The sequence below is a fragment of the Selaginella moellendorffii genome, unplaced genomic scaffold, assembly GCF_000143415.4.
Source record: "Selaginella moellendorffii unplaced genomic scaffold, v1.0 SELMOscaffold_0, whole genome shotgun sequence".
NCBI lineage: Eukaryota > Viridiplantae > Streptophyta > Lycopodiopsida > Selaginellales > Selaginellaceae > Selaginella > Selaginella moellendorffii.
This window is the reverse complement of record NW_003314261.1, coordinates 4,589,240-4,609,361: the sequence shown is the minus strand read 5'-3', so window position 1 is coordinate 4,609,361 and position 20,122 is coordinate 4,589,240. Positions and strand designations below refer to the sequence as shown.

At 48.8% G+C, this 20,122-nt stretch overlaps 2 protein-coding genes across 2 annotated transcripts; one reads left to right on the top strand and one right to left on the bottom strand.

Annotated features, from left to right (window-relative positions):
• Positions 1-16,897: 16,897 nt before the first annotated feature.
• Positions 16,898-18,742, top strand: LOC112347049 (pentatricopeptide repeat-containing protein At4g02750-like). Its single transcript, XM_024677242.1, has 2 exons — positions 16,898-18,220; positions 18,305-18,742. The coding sequence occupies exons 1-2, from the start codon at positions 16,898-16,900 to the stop codon at positions 18,740-18,742; spliced, it is 1,761 nt and encodes a 586-aa protein (XP_024533010.1).
• LOC9632274 (glutathione S-transferase DHAR2) lies at positions 18,708-20,087 on the bottom strand. The gene is made up of 7 exons (XM_002960423.2): positions 19,815-20,087; positions 19,711-19,746; positions 19,594-19,651; positions 19,392-19,535; positions 19,214-19,331; positions 18,995-19,135; positions 18,708-18,918 (listed from the first exon to the last, which is right to left on the bottom strand). The coding sequence occupies exons 1-7, from the start codon at positions 20,017-20,019 to the stop codon at positions 18,772-18,774; spliced, it is 849 nt and encodes a 282-aa protein (XP_002960469.2). The 5' UTR covers positions 20,020-20,087; the 3' UTR covers positions 18,708-18,771.
• Positions 20,088-20,122: the final 35 nt, after the last annotated feature.

Here is a 20,122-nt window from a genome sequence, read left to right as displayed (position 1 = left end):
GGATTGGGTCTTGGAGATGAATTTATTCATCTCCTTGATCTAGAAAAATCTGCCAAGGCCAATTGGGACTCTCTTTCCCAAGTCTTTGCAGCCAAAGCCACTAATGCTAAATTGGTTTTGACCTAGAAATTTTTCTCCCTACGCATACAGCCTGGTGAAACAATGGCAACATACATCAGGAAGCTCAAGGGCTTAATGCAGCAATTGAATGAAGTAGGTGTTGTAGTTTCCAATGACTATGCAAAAGCCTTCCTACTCTACTCTGTATCCCCAGAGTTGCAACAATCATCCTCCATGCTCTTTTTTGTCCTAGGCAAAACCATGGAGGAGCTCTACTTTGATCTATTTGAGGAAGAGTGCAAGATTGTTGAGTGTTAAGTTGGCCATCAAGGATCCCCTCAGGCTACTCGTGAGTAGGCCTTGTTTCTTGGTAAGAAACAATCGAGTGGGGAGCAGAGGAAAGGAGGCACTAGTTGTGGGCCTTGTATCTCTTCTACTACAACTCCTAGCTCTTGATCGAACTTCTCTAAGAAGAAAAAGGGTCCTTGCAACTATTGTGGAAAGATGGGGCATGTCAAGCGTGAGTGTTGTGCAAAGAAGGCTACCACCCAACACATGCTTATCCAGAGCAACTCGTTGTTGATGATGGCTCTTTACCCATCACCAATGTCTACTCTTGAAGTTCTATGGCTGGATAGTGGTGCTTCCTTTCACATGACTCCCTTAAGGTCTACATTTCACACTTACAAGGCTCTTCAAGCTCCACAATAGATTTATGTCAACAACAAGCGACCACTCCAGATGGAAAGTCGTGGCATGGTGGTGATCAAGGTACCAAATGGAACTTTTAAGGAGGTTCATCACGTGCACTTTGTACTTGAAGCAAGGTAAACAATTCTTTTATAGGGGCAACCTTAGATCAAGGCTTTATTACCACCTTCTTCCCAAAAGGGTGCACCATCTATATTTGTGATGGTACTCCTATAGCCAGTGGTATGAGGTATGAAACACTCTACTGTTTAAATGTAGAATTGGTTTTTCCAGCTCAAATGCTTGCTTCCCAAGCATAAGACACCATTGAGCTCTGGCATGCTCGTCTAGGGCATGTCAATGAGATTTGTACGCCTTAGCTCGTAACCAACATGCTAAAGGCATCACGCTCCTAGTTGGCCATCTGGGCATGTGTGAAACTTGCCATCTTGGGAAGCAAGTTTGCCTTTCTTTTCCATCAAGAACCATGGAGGACTAAGCTACAGGCTTATTGGATCTGGTTCATAGTGATGTGTGCTACTTGCCCATGGAAACACTCAGCCGCAAGAGGTACTTTGTGTCTTTTATCAATGACCATTCTAGATACACTGTGGTGAGCCTTCTCCACACCAAGAGTGAAGTGTTCAACCACTTTAAGCTTTTAAAGAGTTGGGCAGAGATGTCTACTAGCTGAAAGATTCATGTGTTACACACGGATGGTGGTGGAGAGTACATGAATAGAGAGTTTCTCAACTTTCTAGCTGAGGCTGGCATCATTCACCAGTACACAATAGCCCATACTCCCCAACAGAACCGTGGTAAAGCACCTTAATTGCACTCTACTAAAGACTATTCGTTGCCTTCTCCAGCACACTGTAAGCCACAAATTTTTCCTTTCCAATTTGCCAGCTTACCTCGTCTATCCGACCAACTCTGCCTTGGCTTGTGCTAAATTCCCTCGCCAAGCTTCTCGCCTATGGTACCAGCTCCTACTTGGTCCTACTTGGTTTCAACTACTCACTGTACGAGCAATGGAGTGTTAGCCATCCATCTATGGATTCCCAAATCTCTCCCAATCCCCCTCCCCGGGTTAGACTGGACTTAAGGTTCGGCTACACTCCCCGCAGGCACAAGCAGCCAAGCACACCAAGCCTCCAGATTCCTAACACCCCTTGGTACCACAAGACTTGATCATGGGACCCTCTAAATCCCAAGCCTTGGGTGCAGCACTTGCTTCGGGACGTTGGGGCGAAACATTGTGGCCTAACGGCCCGGTATGGGTACCTCTACCCCCCCACTTCCATCCCGAAGGGAAGGCCCAAGCCCCTAGGAAGGGCGAGGACCAATGAGCCACAAAGTACTCAAGTGGGGCACCACTCCACATGAGCCGGGAGCATTGTAGTCAGTTTCCCTTTCGGGAGTGGGAGCTGCTCTTGAGCACTTCCCTGGGTGGCCCCTCCGACACCACTCAAGCCCATGCTCACCCCCACCCAAGGCCCCTCGGCCCCAGTCTCAACCTCGAGTCGGTTTGGAAGCCCCACTGGAGAGTTCCTTCAAGACTGGTTCCTGGACCTCACTATCCCTACTATACTTTTGGAACCCCCTACAGCCCCCCCCCCCCCCCCCCCCTCCGGGAGACACACGCTTTGGGCTTTCACCCTTTGAGCTGTATTAGTATGTGGACTTAGTCTCAGAATCGATCTCGGACTTGATCTCGGACCCGACTTCGGACTCGATCTCGGACTCGATTTCGGACTCGATCTTGGACCCCATCTCAAACTCGACTTCGGACTCGACCTTGGACTTGGTCTCGGACCCGATTTGGATCTCGGACTCTGTCTCGAACTCGGTCTTGAACTCGGTCTCGAACTCGGTCTCCGATTCAGTCTCGGACTCGATCCCGGACTCTATCTTGAACTCGGTCTCAGAGTCGGTCTTGGACTCGATCTTCGACTCGGTCCCATCCGATGAACTCTTTGTCATTTCGGTCATGCTTTCGGGGATCCTTTAGCCTACGACATCTTGGGGAGTCGGTTTGTTACAACTCCACCACCCATAGAAGAAGTTCGATGCCCATATCGAACGTCTCTTTTTTATCCTACAACTTGTTGACCATGTCTTCGGGGGCATCCCCCCACTTAGCGGTGTGCCTAAGTTAGCCTCCCCGACCAAGAGCCCATGACAACGGAGTATAGGTGTCCCTATACTCCTCACCTCACCACGCCCTAGTATGGGGTCGGGACTTGAACCTAGCCTTGCTTTACTAGGGGGTTGGGACTCGAACCCAACCTCCATAGAATACGTCTACAGATTCGACATCCCCGCGGGGAGTCGGGCGTAGTGCCCTACGCCTGGTCGACCTATCCAACCCATGCTAATTAGCTTACCTTCGGCATGCCTTCGGGTCTCAACATATGCCACTTGCTCAACTTTGCAAATTGATATTTTTAATTGAACTTTGCATAAGTACATAGAGTTCTGCCTTGTAGAAATTCCTCCACTAAATCTCGCGCGTTCGCTAGGTTCTCCTCCGGTTCCCATGTTGCTTCGCAGTGTGGAAATCCTTTCCACTTCACATGGAACTCTCTCACCTCGCGTCCTTGTCACTTGCTCTTGCGCGCATTGAGGATGGCCTCGACTTCGTATTCCTCTTCCCCTTGGATTACCTCAGGTAGAGGTCTTACTTGGTCCTTGTGAAGCGGATCCTCAAAGTACGGCTTGAGTAAGTTCACGTGGAACACTGGGTGCATCTTCCCCATCTCTCGAGGAAGTCGGAGATGGTAAGCCACTTTACCGATTCGTGCCTCAATCTCGTAAGGCCCCGCGAACCTGCTTAAGGAACTCAAGATCAATTCGTTTACAGGAATACATGCATCTTTACCTTTGGGTCAACTTTCGGCTGATCCCACTTGGTAGCCTAAGGTTCTTGGTGTTCAGCCACACCTTCTCCCCAGCTTGGAATTCTACATCCCGACGCTTCTGGTTCACATATTTGGTTTGCCTTTGTTGAGCCCATTCCAAGGAATCCCTCACTAGATTCCAAATGCTGAGTCTTTCCGCCGTGAATGCCTCCACTGCGGGTAGCTCTCTATGATACTCGGCCACACCGAGTTCCACAGGACCTTCAATAGCTCGCCCATTGATGACTTCCCATGGACTCACCCCGATACTCGAATGTGGTGAGTTGTTATAACACATTTCCGCAAGTCCCAAATGACTTACCCAATCGGTTTGGTCTCCCGAGACATAGCATCGCAAATAATCCTCCAGCTGCCTATTCACCCTTTCCGTTTGTCCATCTGTCAAGAAGTTTTAGTGCTAACAACTTGACCTAATACCCCATACCTGTCTGTGGGTGATAGGCTGTGCTGAATTTCAACTTGGTGCGATACTGTTCCAGAAGAGTCCTCTAGAACCTGCTGGTGAAGATTTTATCTCGATCTGAGATGATCTCTTCCAGTCTGCCCCGCACTCGAACCACTTGTTCAAAGAACAGCTTTGCCACACCTTCCGCATCCACCTCCGTTGTGGTGGGTATAAAATGTGCCATTTTCAAAAATCGGTCCACCACCACGAATATCGCATCAAACCCCTCACTTGGGGGGAGTCCCGTGATGAAGTCCATCGTAAGACATTTCCACGGACGATCTGGAATTGGGATGCTTTGCAACAAGCCCCCACTAGCCTTAGTCACGGCTTTTACCTGCTGACATGTTAGATATGTCTTTACATAGTTTTGGACGTCCTTAGCCATATCTGGCCAATGGTACTTCCTCTTGAGTAAGCCCATCGTCTTGGGCACTCCGCCGTGTCCCGCAAGAGGTCTGTCATGACACTCTTCTAAGGCTACCTTCCTTAGTTCCCCTTCTGGAACATACACCCTCGTTTGCTTGTAATAGATGAGTCCATTGCGTTCCACATAGCCCGTTTTCTCTTCCGTTGGCAGCTCACCTCTCTGGTGAGCTTCTCGTGCCTCTAGATTCCTCAGCAACACTTCTTGTGCTAGACCATCGTTCTCATATGCTGTCTGCACATCGTCCCAGAAGGTTGCTGTTGCGCTTGATATTGCCAACCTCAAGCTCGCTTTTCGACTTAGCGCATCCGCCACAATGTTGCTCTTCCCAGGCTTGTACAGAATCTCGCAATCAAACTTGGCCAAGGCATTGGCCCACCGACCTTGTTTCCCTCGCAGGTCGGGCTGTGACAAGAAGTGTTTCGTTGCCACATTGTCCGTGTAAACCTTGAAGTTTCTCCCAAGGTAGTGTCGCCACTCCTTGAGTGCCTTGACCACCGCAAACAATTCCTTCTCGTGGGCAAGCCACTTCCGTTGAGCCTTGTCCAGCTTCTTCGAGAAGAACGCTACCGGATGGTTGTCTTGCTTCAAAACTGCACCTAACGCAAAGTCCGAAGCATCTGTTTCTACCTCAAAGTCCTTACCAAAGTCTAGTAATGCCAATACGGGAGCCTTCCTCAACTTCCCTTTGAGGTGGACGAATGCCGCCTCGCATTCCGCTGTCCATACCATCTTCCCTTTTCCTGTTTGGTCTGTTAAGGGCAGGGCTACTCTCGAATAGTGTCTGATAAACTTTCGATAGTAGTTGCATAGCCCCAGGAATGCCCTCAACTCATGTACATTCAATGGTCGCTCCCATTCCTGGATCGCTTGGACCTTCTCCGGGTCCACCTTGAGCCCGTCCTGGCCCACCACATGCTCGAGAAACTTTACCTCTTGTTGAGCAAAGTCACATTTGCTCTCTTTAGCATACAGTTTGTGTTCCCTTAGTTTCTCAAACACCTTCGCCAAGTGTTCGGCATGCTCCTCTAGCGTCTCGCTATAGATTAGGATGTCGTCGATATAGACAACCACGAAGTGATCCAGATAGAGTACAAAGATGTGGTTCATTAGCGCCAAAAACGTTGCCGGTGCATTGCATAGCCCGAAGGGCATCACCAGAAACTCAAAGCTCCCATACCTCGTTCGACAGGTTGTCTTCTCGACATCTTCCTTGGCTACCCTGATCTAGTAGTATCCTGACCTTAGGTCAATCCTCGAGAAGTATTTTGCCTTTCCCAACTTATTGAACAGGTCCTCAATCCTGGGCAAAGGGTACTTGTTCTTCTTTGTATACTTGTTGAGCAATCGGTAGTCTATGCACATGCGTATAGATCCATCTTTCTTTTTCACAAATAACATCGGCGCCCCATACAGCGACTTGCTCAACCTAACATACCCTTTGTCCACCAACTCCTCTAGTTGGCGCTTGAGCTCCTCGAGTTCTTTCTCATTCAAACGATAGGGGGACGAACCATCGCCTCAGCACCCTCGACTAGCTCAATCTTATGTTCTATTGGTCGTGCGGGGGGCAACCCCGCCGGTAACTCCTCCGGCATGGTATCCTAGAATTGGTCCAACACCCGTTGGATCAAGCAAGGTACTTCTTCCGTTCCTGTCTTGTTATCACTCTTCACCGTGAGTAAGCACAAAAATGCTGCCTTAGTTCCTTTAGTGAGTTGTCCTCTCGTGGACACCAGGTTTAAGCAAGATTCTTTGGCCTTGCTTTGCCCTACCTTGAGATCCTGGGCCTCCACCCTGGATCTTCTTCCTTGGGCATTCGCCAGTACCACAAGGTTTCTACCTTGTCCATGCAGGGCTACCACAAACTGATTGAACCAGTCCATTCCGAAGATCATGTCAAATCCCGCCATGTCTAACACAGTGAAATCCATGTCCACTTTCCATGTCCCTACTTCGACTCTCGCTTGTCGAAGTACCTTATCGGTGCTTTGGCTACCTTGAACAAACTCTATAGTCCTTGGTTCGCCTAGCTACTGCACCGTTAGTCCGGCTTGCCGGACTATGTCTGCAGCCACAAAATTATCCAAAGCACCCGTGTCAATAAGGATCTTAACAAAGCTACCTCCGAGCTTCCCCCGAAGGGCTAGTAGATGTCGCGAATGACTTTCTACCAAAGTTGCTCGTGTAATGAGTAACTTTGAGTTAGGGACTGGATCACATACCTCAGTTTGGACTTCACCCGACTTGATGGCCATATTGGCTCTGGCCTTCTTCGGGTAGGGACATTCCCTTGAAAAGTGTCCCGCTTCACCGCAGTTGTAGCATACGTTGTTTCCCACGCTGCTATAAGACTTGACCTTCTTATCCGTGGGTTTGTCTCTTTTTGCTTGACTCCCCCACGTACTCGCTCGTTGGCCACCGGATTTGCCTTTCCGGAACCCCGAGGACTCATTCTTAGAGAAACTCTTCTTGAATTTCCCTCTGCTAAACGTTCCCCTTGGTTTGGCCCCTTTGCTAAACGTGGATCCCGACCCCGTCGTGTTCCCCTTTTGCAGGTTATCGTTGAAATGCACCTTGATGGCCGCATCCAACGCTTCCTTGTAGTTGGTCGGGTTCCACCGCATCACCTCACCGTGAGCCCAGGTTTGCAAACCTTATATGAAGGCATGGAACGCATCCATATCCCCCATGTCTGTGACAAGTATCCTCTTTGCCATAAACCCATTCACATACTCCTTAATGGTTCCGGTCTGCTTCAGCCTACTCAGCTCGTCCCTTAGATGCAAAGTAGCATTCGGAGGAACGTAAGTTGCGCGGATCCTTGCCTTCATCATTTCCCAAGTGGCCACCGGTCCTTCGTTGGCCTCTGTCGTTCTCCACCAAGACTTGGCATTATCTGCCAAGTATGGTTTTGCACATGGGACCTTCTCCGAGCTCGGTAATCACAATGCTCGGAAGTAGTCCTCCATATCGTAAAACCAATCCTCCACCACCTTATAGTCGTTCACTCCCTTGAAGACCGGTGGGGGCTTTGGTTTGTACTTGGGAACTACCTGAGGGACTGATTCCACTTCGGTCTGTTCGACCTTGTTTGGTTTTGCCTCAGTCCCTGCCGAAGGGTCCGCACCTTCTGCGCTGCCAGCATCCGCAGTCTTTCTCTTTTTCTTCTGCTTCTCATCACGCTTTAGCTTGCGTACGAGAGTCTCCAGTAGGGCATTGGTCTGCGCCAATTGTCCTTCTAGAACGTCCAATCGAGCCTTGGATAACTGAACCTCACCACTGGACTCTTGTTTGGAAGTTTCCTCACTAGAGTCCTCCTTATGCAAGGATTCCTCATCCATAGCCTCTTGTTCAACCGGAGGCTCTAACTCTGGCGGAGGTTCCGTCTCCACCTAGGTTCGCTTATGCCCTGCCCTTGCCATCTCCCAGCAATCCGCCTCTTTCCTTTGCTAGAACTGAGGAAAAGGCTCCGATACCAAATTGTATGCCACAAATTTTTCCTTTCCAATTTGCCAGCTTACCTCGTCTATCCGACCAACTCTGCCTTGGCTTGTGCTAAGTTCCCTCGCCAAGCTTCTGTAAGCGACTAAATTTTCCATTCTACTTTAGTCACTTAACCACACCTCCGACCACTTGGAGGAGTCTCATTCACAACCTCCATCATTCCAATTCAGGACTTGGGACTTACTAGCCCCAAGAATGGCATCCATGCCACTCCACACTTGCACCTGGTCCCAGTGCTCCACGTGTCCGGTCTTGAGACCGACACCCAAAGGTACCACTGACGTCTCGGCCCGTTACGCTAAGGCCATGCCCATTCACCTTTGCTGTACTAGTGGTTCAACACCACTTGCATCACCACCTCGTCTCTCCACGACTGGGCCATGTGTCCACGAGTGGTCATCCTAGATCCACTCCTTAGCATCCTTAGGATGCCCACAGACCTGGGGAAGTACCTTCCCCAAAGTCCCTTTGTCAGTTCCTACCAAGTCCCTTTCTGCCCCTGGCCGTGTTTGCCAACACTGCCACTGGATCGAGGCCCACAGGCCCGACCCCTAAGTCCCACGGTCCTCTAGGACTTCCTCACCACACGACTGTGTCCTTGGTCACTACTCCAGAGGACTGCTCCTCTTCCTTTCCACAGTCTGGGCCTTTGGGACGACATTTCGGAACACCGTGGCCTTAAGCGAGCCACCTGGGTACTCTCCTCGCCTTCTGCCCTTGGGTGCTCTAGCCATGGGCTTAGAGCGGGTTCCGTTGAGCCACACCAGGTATCCAAGTAGGTAGTGCCACCCACACTTGGACTGGGAGCATCGGCCAGTCGATCTCCCGGGGGAACTACAGCCGGCTCTTGAACACTTCACCAAGCTACCCCGCTTGTCGGTCTATGTTCACTCTAGTCTTGGACTTCCCAGTGGGCAGCTCATCACCCAACACTGGGTCTGGCCTTCCTGGGCCAAACTGGCCTTTCCTGGCCAAACTGGCTCCACTGCAGTCCTCCCCCCTACTATACTTTTGGAGCTCACCAAAACCCCCAGGGTCTGGGAGACGAACGCTTTGGGCTTTCACCCTCTCAGGCTCCGGACTCGGACTCGGACTCGGACTCGGACTCGGACTCGGACTCGGACTCGGATTCGGGCTCGGACTCGGGCTCAGGCTCGGTCTCGGCCTCGGCCTCGGTCTCGGTCTCGGTCCCGATCTCGGTCTCGGTCTCGGTCTCGGTCCCGGTCTCGGTCCCAGTCTCGGTCTCGACTTCGGACTCCATCTTGGACTCCATCTCGGACTCCACATCGGGTCCATCTCGGACTCCATCTCGGACTCCACCTCGGGTCCATCTCGGGTCCATCTCGGACTCCATCTCGGACTCCATCTCGGGTCCATCTCGGACTCCATCTCGGACTCCATTTCGGGTCCATCTTGGGTCCACCTCGGACTCCATCTCGGACTCCATCTCGGACTCCACCTCGGGTCCATCTCGGACTCCATCTCGGACTCCATCTCGGACTCCACTTCGGACTCCAACTCAAGTCCATCTCGGACTCCACTTCGGACTCCAACTCGAGTCCATCTCGGACACTCCCACGTGTCATGTGTTGGTCCTTTTGGGTCCCTTTTTGGAGCCTCGCCTTTTGCTCGCTTTGTGCTCGTTCCTCGAGCACTTTGTTGGGAGTTCCACTCCCGCTCTTGACTTTTCAAGTCGGAGCTTTTGGTCCAAACGTGTTACGCTCGTTTGGCTCTCGCTTCGGCCACTACCATGTGGCGCCCTTCCGGCTCCACTTTGGGGCCTAGGGATTTTGTGTCTCACAACTCCACCACCCATAGACGAAGTTCGATGTCCTCATCGAACGGTAAACCATTTCATAAAGTAACACCCACACGTGTTACCATTTCCATCCTTGGCACCTAGCCAATCTTTGTCTATGGTTTGACACCAAAGGCTCACCATGCCTTGTCCATCCTTTAAGAAGCGTAGTCTCTCCAACTTAGAGACTGATTGGACCACATGTAATGGTTCTCTCCTTTTATTGGTTTAGTTCTCGCTAAACCTCTTAGAGACCCTTCTCTAAGTCAATCCCACTACTCCTTCTCGAGTAATCTCAATTTCCATCTATTGAATGTTTGCACCTTGGAACTTTTACTCTTTTGACTTTTTGGGAGTCAATTTCCTAAGTGTCTCCAACACCTTGCATTGCACAGATTGTGCAACTCCACTTCCCTATCCTAGGAAGTTCATTACTTGAGGGCACCATCATCCTCTCTTCTATTTCGTGCCACCTTGGGCACTAAGTTCCATTTATCATACTTTGTGCTAGGGCTGTCCATGGCCCTATCATTTGGCTACCTTACCGCTCCCTCACTTGGAGCCTTTACTTCGCCAAATTGGAGCACTTAGGAATCCATCCTTGAAAGTCCGCTTCCTTTCCCACAAGCTGTTAGCATCGAACACATTAGTGTTCCTTGGCTAACTTTGCCATTTGGATCCCTTCCATTAAATTCCATGGCCCAAACTTTGGCCACTAGTCCTTTGCTCCTATCCTTGATTGTTGCACCCAGCAACATCGGATCGCTACCTCCATTTTTGAGGTATCCTTTCGGTTCCATAGCAAAGACTCTTCTTTGCCAAGTCCGGAGGATGTTCACCCCTAGTATGTCTCTTTAGCATATTCTGGACTCGGACTCGGACTCGGACTCGGACTCGGACTCGGACTCGGATTCGGGCTCGGACTCGGGCTCGGGCTCGGTCTTGGCCTCGGCCTCGGTCTCGGTCTCGGTCCCGATCTCGGTCTCGGTCTCGGTCTCGGTCCCGGTCTCGGTCCCGGTCTCGGTCTTGACTTCGGACTCCATCTCGGACTCCATCTCGGACTCCACCTCGGGTCCATCTCGGACTCCATCTCGGACTCCATCTCGGACTCCACCTCGGGTCCATCTCGGGTCCATCTCGGACTCCATCTCGGACTCCATCTCGGGTCCATCTCGGACTCCATCTCGGACTCCATTTCGGGTCCATCTTGGGTCCACCTCGGACTCCATCTCGGACTCCATCTCGGACTCCATCTCGGACTCCACCTCGGGTCCATCTCGGACTCCATCTCGGACTCCATCTCGGACTCCACTTCGGACTCCAACTCAAGTCCATCTCGGACTCCACTTCGGACTCCAACTCGAGTCCATCTCGGACACTCCCACGTGTCATGTGTTGGTCCTTTTGGGTCCCTTTTTGGAGCCTCGCCTTTTGCTCGCTTTGTGCTCGTTCCTTGAGCACTTCGTTGGGAGTTCCACTCCCGCTCTTGACTTTTCAAGTCGGAGCTTTTGGTCCAAACGTGTTACGCTCGTTTGGCTCTCGCTTCGGCCACTACCATGTGGCGCCCTTCCGGCTCCACTTTGGGGCTTAGGGATTTTGTGTCTCACAGCTTCTCGCCTATGGTACCAGCTCCTACTTGGTCCTACTTGGTTTCAACTACTCACTACACGAGCAATGGAGTGTTAGCCATCCATCTATGGATTCCCAAATCTCTCCCAATCCCCCTCCCCGGGTTAGACTGGACTTAAGGTTCGGCTACACTCCCCGCAGGCACAAGCAGCCAAGCACACCAAGCCTCCAGATTCCTAACACCCCTTGGTACCACAAGACTTGATCATGGGACCCTCTAAATCCCAAGCCTTGGGTGCAGCACTTGCTTCGGGACGTCGGGGCGAAACACCATGGCCTAACGGCCCGGTATGGGTACCTCTACCCCCTCACTTCCATCCCGAAGGGAAGGCCCAAGCCCTTAGGAAGGGCGAGGACCAATGAGCCACAAGGTACTCACGTGGGGCACCACTCCACATGAGTTGGGAGCACCGCAGTCGGTTTCCCTTTCGGGAGTGGGAGCTGCTCTTGAGCACTTCCCTGGGTGGCCCCTCCGGCACCACTCAAGCCCATGACTGTACCATTCAATAGTCAGGAGCCCTCATCTACTTGATGGTCTCAACTAAGCCTAACCTTGCATTCAGTGTGGGAGCAGTCTCAAAGTTCTTGGACAATCTATCACCCTCACATTGGGCCGCTGTGAAGCGGATCATGAGGTATGTGAGTGGCATAAGGAAATTCACACTGAAATATGCAAGAGGAGATGGAGACAACAACCTGGTGGGATTCACAAATGCAGACTGGGTAGGAGATCTAGATGACAGAAAATCCACCTCAGGGTATGTCTTCATGTATAACCATAACATGGTTAGTTGGTGTTCCACGAGGCAATAGATCACTGCAATGTCCTCATGCAAATCTGAATACATCACAGCTATAGCAGTAGCGAAAGAGGCCATCTGGCTTAAGACATTGCTGCAGGACCTTGGGATTCAAATTCCAGCAATCAAACTCTACTGCGACAATATGTTGGCAATAGCGTTGACTCGGGATATGAGATTTCACTGGAGGTTTCATTTCATCTGGGATCAAGTCAACAATAGAACAATCAACCTGCAATTCTGTTCAACCAGCTCAATGGTTGCTGATATCCTAACAAAGTCCTTGCCTTGAGTGAAGCATGAACTCTTCCTCAAATCACTCCATTTGACTGATGATGTAAGCCTTGAGGAGGAGTGTGGAGACAAGTGATGACAAGTCTCCACATCAGCAAAGAAGACAAGTCATTCATCCAAGACACCAACCGCCAAGTGTCACACCCATACTATTATGTACATAACCATACCAAAGCAATGAAGTTGACAGAGCATTCCACACACAAAAACACATATCTACAAATGATTGTAGATGTCTAGATTTTTGTGTGTGGAATGCTCTGTGGACTTGTATGATTATGTATGTAATGGTATGGGTGATGCTTGGCATTTGGTGAACTTAACTTGTTTGTTAACATTGTCACTTGTCTCCACACTCCTCAAGGCTTGCACTGTCAATCAAATAGAGAGATTTAAGGAAGACTTCCTATTTCACTCAAGATAGGGGCTTCAATAGGATATCAGTGACCATTGAGGTGGTTGGGTAAAATTCCAAGTTGATGGTTCTATTGTTGATTTGATCTGAAATGAAGTGGAACCTCTACTCAATGTGCTTAGCGTATGAGTGAAATCTCACTTCCCTAGTCAATGCTATAGCCAACATGTTGTACTGGAATTTGTATCCCAAAATCCTACAACAATGTTTTAAACTATTTCAGTGTGTATTTCCTTGTACCACTCACATATCTCATTCAGCACTAGGGAAAAGTTCACTACATTAGAATTGGAAGAAGCAATATCTTAAATGTGGGAATGAAGTTCTTGATGGTTGAAAGAAACATTTCAATTGACCATAAGTTTTTTGAGAGCAAGATTATAAAAGTAGTATGAGCATAATAACTCATGAAAATGGTCTTCTAGCTCTTGGGATTTAACTTCTGCTAAGTCGCATTTGGATACCACTATTTTATTTATTTTGTTTTACTTACTGTTAAACAATAAAAACACCGGTTTTTAGGGCACCAGTAATTGGCATATATTGTAATTTTGTTATCTTACGAAAATTTTATTAATTTGACTTGAATAAAGTAGCAAAAATTATTACTAATAACTAAAAGCAACTAAAGATCTCGATAAGTTTGAACACTACCTTTATTATTTATAAATAAAAGGTAAATGAACATGATTATATTACATAAAGAGCTTTAAAGGCAAGTTTTCATTAATGTTCAGTTTAACTTATTTAAAGTAGCAAACAATATTATTAGTATAATCCTTTCTCTTGTATTAGATAAACACCTATAAATTTGATTTATAAATAAAATCCCACTCCCAGAGAGAATCTCCATGCTTATGTATTGGATCTCACAGCTTCAGCAATAGTAGGGCTCCTGACCTCACCCCTGAGGTTTTGTCACACCTGTGTGCATAAATTAAGCATGAGGAGATTTCTCCTAGACGAAAATACGAGTCTGCAACATTGTGATTCTTTTTTTTTTCATTTCATGCAAGTACACATCTTGAACCATTAAGATCTATACCCTAATGATGAAGATCAAGAGGAACCAAAGTAAAGTGAATGCATTCATGTAAGCAAATCTATGTATATTGAAAAACACAAATCACTCCTTGCTGGTGGTTGCAAAAACACGCAGCTCAAGCTTCAATTCCAGCCTCAAGAGGCTGGAAAGCTTGGAACTTCTTAGGCTGCACTTTTCCATCAACTGGGAGCGTTTCCATGGGACCGGAGGCACTGGAGCTCTCGCACATGGACTCAGCGGCTCCATCCCAGAAACTTTTGGGGAGATGGCGAACTTGACGCACCTGGACAGGTTTAGCGTAGATATTTCCTCGGTTTGCCACCAAGTTTGCACGGGCTATGCAAACTCTCGGCTCTAAGCGCTGGAAATAGCAAGAGTGGTGTGATCATCCGGAATCCACAGATCTTCCTGAAAAGGGCTCGTTGGCTGTTTGATTCGATGTCTCAGCCCAATTTAATCTCGTCACTGCGCTTGAACTGGAGAAGTGGAGAGAGGGAGATCCTGCTTCGTTTCGATGGTGCTAAAAGCTAGTGGACGCTCTCAGCAAAGCTGGGCGCTTTGATCAAGCCCGAGACAGAGAGCCACAAACAAAGGTTTAGATTTACGGGCTAGCTATGGAGGGCCTATAGACCACGATTAAGTTGGCCATGTTTCAAGCTCTCCCCTTAGGGCATGTGAGTTAGGGTTGATGGAACAGACACGTGTCGCAAGTAGCTAGAGCCACGTGGGCATGGGATAACTCGTCTGGATGCTCCTTGAACTACTTCTCCAAAGATTTTGTCTGAGTCTTGAATGTCACTTCAAACCGGTATCAAGCCAGAGAACCTGCAAGAGTAAATCTCGTCTCCTAGATCTTGGACTCGTCCAGGATTCTGGTTTTTCTCTCCCTTGGTCTTGGCATCGAAGTGTGGAGAAAGACCACCAGTCCAAAAAAATGAGTGGAGACTGCAAGGCCATCGCTCTTTCTAGGTTTAATTTCTTCTTTCCATCTGGAACCACCTTCCGCCTGGACCTCTCGCTACAGAGAATATATAAAGCGAACAAACGAGCAAACAAACTTCCATATATTTGTCAAGCTTCGAGAAATCTCTTGAATCCACTCGGAATCCACGCACATACACTTTTTCGTTTACCTTGCAACAGCTCTTTTGTCGTCAAATTACATGGCTGCAATGTTATGATAGATCCGAGACACAATCTTGTCTTTGCATTTCGTGCAGGTGGATATCTTGGTTGTGTTGTCATCGACATTTTTGTTGCACTCTTGTTTTCCAAAGTCCAAAGTCGCTGGCGGTGGCTGGTTGCAAGAACACGCAGCTCAACCCTCTCAACTTCTCCAGCTCCAAGAGTTTGGAAAGCTTGGACCCTTCTTAGCAGTCCAGAAACTACCTCGCTGCAATCGCTCAACCTGTCACTACTGGGACTGGAGCTCATCGCACAACGGGACGAACTTGACGCTCCTAGACATATCGTTTACCGTTTGGAGCTAGTGTCGTTTCATGAGCTAAACGAAAGAGGAAACAACAGAGATCAAAACGAAGCAAATGAGGAAAAACTAGTCTCCCCAAATCTTTCTCTTGCATGTCCTGAATTTCCTCCATTTCGTCGATCAGTCCATCCATCAGCGTGGTATGAAGACTGACTAGCTGCTGCTGTCCGTATAGGGAGGTTCCACTCTAAGCCGAGTGCTCGATGAAGAAGACCACCACAATGCTGGAGACTGCTAGGGAAAGTCCATGAAGTGCTCAAGAGCCACTGCATGACAAAGCTTTTGGAGCCAGCGCGAATTTGGAATCAGGAGGAATTGTTCCAAGTAAGAAATAAAATGAATAAACGAGCAAGTTAAGTAAAATCTCTATTCCGTCCATCATTCTGATGCGCGATTTTCCATGTCCAAGTACAAACTTTGCTCACGCGGAAGAAGATCTGTCTATATATTTCTCAAGGTTCAAACCAATAGTATCCTTCTCTGTTAAAAAATCTACTCCACGCATATACAAATTTTGTTCTTCTTGCATAAAAAAATCTAACAAGAGTAATTTGGAGGACATCATCTAGTGAGAGAGAATACTAGAAGTTTGGAGGGTTCTAATTCGACCACCTTGTATGTGAATTTGTAGATGAAATACAAAGATGATAGTGATCAAATGGAAAGCTTTGCCACCCTTGAGATCTGCAACATACTATCCATAAGTTATAAAGCTCTTTTTCTTCCATACTGCATGGGCCTGATGGAATCACAGTGGAAAGGTTTCCAAAGTACACAACCACCATTTACAGAAAATTCAAGGTAATGGTTTTCTCTCATAATTTGTTGCAAGCTCAGTATATATAAACTAAATATTCCTTGGTACTAAAATATTATTTGGAAATATTGATTGAACATAATTATATTAAGTTCTTTAAAATTTAGGGTGTAGAGTTTACATTACTTGGGGAATTGACACCTGTGTGCATGAAAATTTCTCCTAGACGAAATTACAAGTCTGCAACATTGTGATAGATTTAATCTTTTCTTTTCATTTCGTTAATGAACCAATTAAGATCTATGGTTTTTCATACCTGGGATTACGATGGTAAGAGGAACCAGGGCAAAGTGAATAATGCATTGCATTCATGTAAGATTGCTTTATATATTAAGAGAAACAAAAATTGCCAGTCGCTTTAAATGAACTAGTTATAAGTAAGTTGGTCATCATCACACACTAGAGATCTCCGGTGTAACCCCGGGCCTGGATCAAAACAATGTTTTGTTTTGTTTGATCCCTCCCAGAGAGTTTCGGGGCGATGGCCAAACGGCTACGCAAGCCCTCGAGTTTGATCAGATTACTGTAAACTCAGAAACAACCATGCCAATGGCCTGGCAATGCAATCGGGCGATGGGTTCTTGGGCCTTGTGAGATCGTGCCGGGATCTCGTGGCCGCGGAGGTGATCCATTCTCGCATTGCGTCACTGCTTCCAATCGCGGACGATGCCTACCTCGCCAACAATCTGATTGAGATGTATGGGAAATGTGGGTCTGTAGATCGTGCGCGCCAGGTCTTCGATGCCATTCGATCCAAGAACTGCTACTCCTGGTCGATCCTACTCTGCGCTTACTCCCACAATGGCTACCTAGCCCAGGCCAAGGAGGTCTTCGATGCGATGCCTTGCAAGCACGATCCCATCTGCTGGAATTCGATGCTGGCGGCCTATGTGCGGAATGGGCATCTGGAGGATGCCAAGCGCTTCTTCCAAATCGCCCCAGTGACAAATCTAATCTCCTGGAACACGCTTCTATCTGCATTTGCCCAGCGTGGAGATCTGTGGGAAGCGACGAGAATCTTTCAGGGAATCCCACTCAGGACGCAAATCTCATGGAATTCCATGCTTGCAGCGCTTGCCCTAAACAATGGCCTCCAAAATACGGTCGATTTCTTCCACCAGATGCCCGAGCACGACATCGTCTCTTTCACAACGCTTCTCGCAGCATATGCCCAAGCCGGACACGTGGAAGGCGCGAAGCGCATATTCGATAAGATGCCCCAACGGAACTACGTGACGTGGAATGCCATGCTGACGGCATATTCCCAGAACGGGCACCTGGAAGATGCTCGGAGATTATTCGATGGTCTTGCAGAGCGCGATCTCTCCTCCTGGAATGCGATGATCACCGCATACGCGGAGGCAGGGCAAGTGGACGAGGCCAAACAGATCTTCCAGGCGATGCCAGTGGTGGATTTGGCGTCCGCCACTGCGATGCTGGTGGCATTCGCGCAGTCCGGCCGGATCGATCGAGCCTGGGCTTTGCTTCTCGAGATGCCGGTCCAAGATCTCAAGTCCTCCACGGCGATGATCGCGGCTCTCGTCCAGGCCGGGCATCTGAACGAGGCGAAGCGCGAGTTCCAACAAATGGAGCAGCGTGATCTCGCTGCTTGGAACACGATGCTCTCGGCAGAATCACAGAGTGGGAATCTGGAAGAGGCGAGGTGCGCGTTTGAGAGTATGCCCGAGCACAGCACGGTCTCCTTCACGACGATTCTCTCGGCATATGCCCAACAGAGGCATCCTGAAGAAGCAGCACGGATCTTTGCACTGATGCCTGGCCGCGACGTTTCTTCTTGGAACGCAATTCTAGCAGCATTTTGCCATGCCCAGGAGCTTTCCAAGGCGGTAGAAACGTTTTTCGAGATGCCCGAGAGGGATCTCGTCTCGTGGACGTCGCTTCTCTCGGCATATGCCCAGAACGGGCACCTGGAAAGGGCTCGCGGGCTGTTTGATTCGATGTCTCAGCCCAATGTAATCTCGTGGAACGCTCTCCTCACTGGCTACGCGTCCAGGGGCCGCTGCTCCAGCGCTTTGGAATTGCTGGCAAGAATGAAGATCGCGGCTGTGTGCCCCGACGAGACGAGCCATTTGCTGCTTCTCACGGCTTGCGCTCGAAGTGGAGAAGTGGAGAGAGGGAGATCCTGCTTCGTTTCGATGGTGATGGATTACGAGCTAAAAGCTAGAAAGGAGCATTACAGCTGCATGGTGGACGCTCTTAGCAGAGCTGGGCGCTTTGATCAAGCCCGAGACTTGATTGCGAGCATGCCGTTTGTTCCGACATCTCTGGACTGGACAAGCCTTCTGACGAGCCCCGAAGAAGGTGGGTGCGTTCGCGTTAAAAAGTTTGGAGAAGTCGAGAAAGGAAGAAAAAACTCAAAACCATGGCACAATTCCATATGTTGATTACGTAAAATCGACACTTGGCCATGAAATTACACAAGCGGTGTGACGGCTGTTTTCTTCTCCTGTCCCGAGTTCTTGTCAATCTTGTCCGGAAGATCAAACTTGGTCTGCCAGCCCGCGATGATCATCTCGTCTGGAGAATCCGTCTTCTTGAAGCTTGGCCTCGTTTCCATGAGCTAAACAAAAGAGAAAAGAACATCTGAGAGATCATGTCGGACGAAAGCGAAGGAAAGCCTGGTGGAAGAAACTTGCCTCGATGTATTTTGCGACATGCTGGAGATTGCTGGGGAAGACGAAGTCTATGAAGTGCTTAAGAGCCACTCTAGCGTGACGAAGCTTTGGAGCCAAAGCAAAGTCGGAATCGGTGGGATTCTTTCCAGCGATGTAAGGGCCCTGAGAAACACAAACACAATTGTAGGAAGAACGTTCATGGAAGAAATCTTAGATGAGGAGAAACTCAAGAAAGCTTACGTGCTTCTTCAAGTGCTCCTCGAGAGCTGTGAGCTCGTTGATAAACTCTTGCTTCGCTGGAGCGTTTCGGTCCTTGGACTTGAGCCAGTTTGTGAACGCTGGAAAGATGCCAGCCCCGCTGGAAAATCCAAAGTCATATCTCAGTCGAGCTTCGGGAAAACACTGAAATCGGACTTACACGCTCTTGAACTCGTCTGGAGTTTTCAGGGACGGCTCCTTGAACTTGTTCTCCACATGCTCAAAGATCTTGTCCGAGTCTTGAATCCAATCAGCAGCGTCACGGAGAACCGGCATCAAGCCAGAGGGATTGTGTTGCATAAACCTGCGAGAAAACAAATCCCTTCTCCTAAGAAAAAATCAATCGATCTCTCGTAACTGACCAGTCAGGCTTGTTGGGTCCTTCCTCGACATAAGTTGCCTTGTAAGGAAGATGTTTCTCTTCGAGAATCACAAACTTGGAATTGGAACCAAAGAAGACAAATCCAAAAGTTTCATACCTTCCAGAACCATGTAAACTCGCTGAGAGAATGGACCTGGAAGACAATACAAATACCATAACATATCAATGGAAGCTCGCCCAGCTACGGAAGATAGAACTCACAATCTCCCCGTTGGTTGCTGGGGCTTCCAGTCCCAGTAGCCGCCTTGCCGAAAACTTCAAGATCCACATCCTGCGAAGCCATAGCCGATACTCTCCTGGCAAATCGTCTCGATCGCGAGAAGGAAGAGCTCCAAGACACTGGAAATCTCGATAGTCTGGAAGACGCGAAACACACACTCTGCAATGGGGCGATAGTGGCAGCCATTTGGAGGTTTTAGGTCACTTACACTTGCAAGCTCGCATGCGCGCCACGTTTCATAGCACGTACATTAATTCAAATTCAAATTATAGGGCTAATAACTTTTATT

Excerpts from the sequence above, each read along its gene's own strand:
- LOC112347049 (XM_024677242.1), top strand. The coding sequence starts at position 16,898 with ATGCAATCGGGCGATGGGTTCTTGGGCCTTGTGAGATCGTGCCGGGAT. Across the intron at positions 18,221-18,304 it reads AGATGCCCGAGAGGGATCTC|CCCAATGTAATCTCGTGGAA; the intron begins GTCTCGTGGACG and ends TCGATGTCTCAG.
- LOC9632274 (XM_002960423.2), bottom strand. The coding sequence starts at position 20,019 with ATGGCTGCCACTATCGCCCCATTGCAGAGTGTGTGTTTCGCGTCTTCC. Across the intron at positions 19,747-19,814 it reads CAGCAACCAACGGGGAGATT|GTCCATTCTCTCAGCGAGTT; the intron begins GTGAGTTCTATC and ends ATTGTCTTCCAG. Across the intron at positions 19,652-19,710 it reads AGTTTACATGGTTCTGGAAG|AGAAACATCTTCCTTACAAG; the intron begins GTATGAAACTTT and ends TGATTCTCGAAG.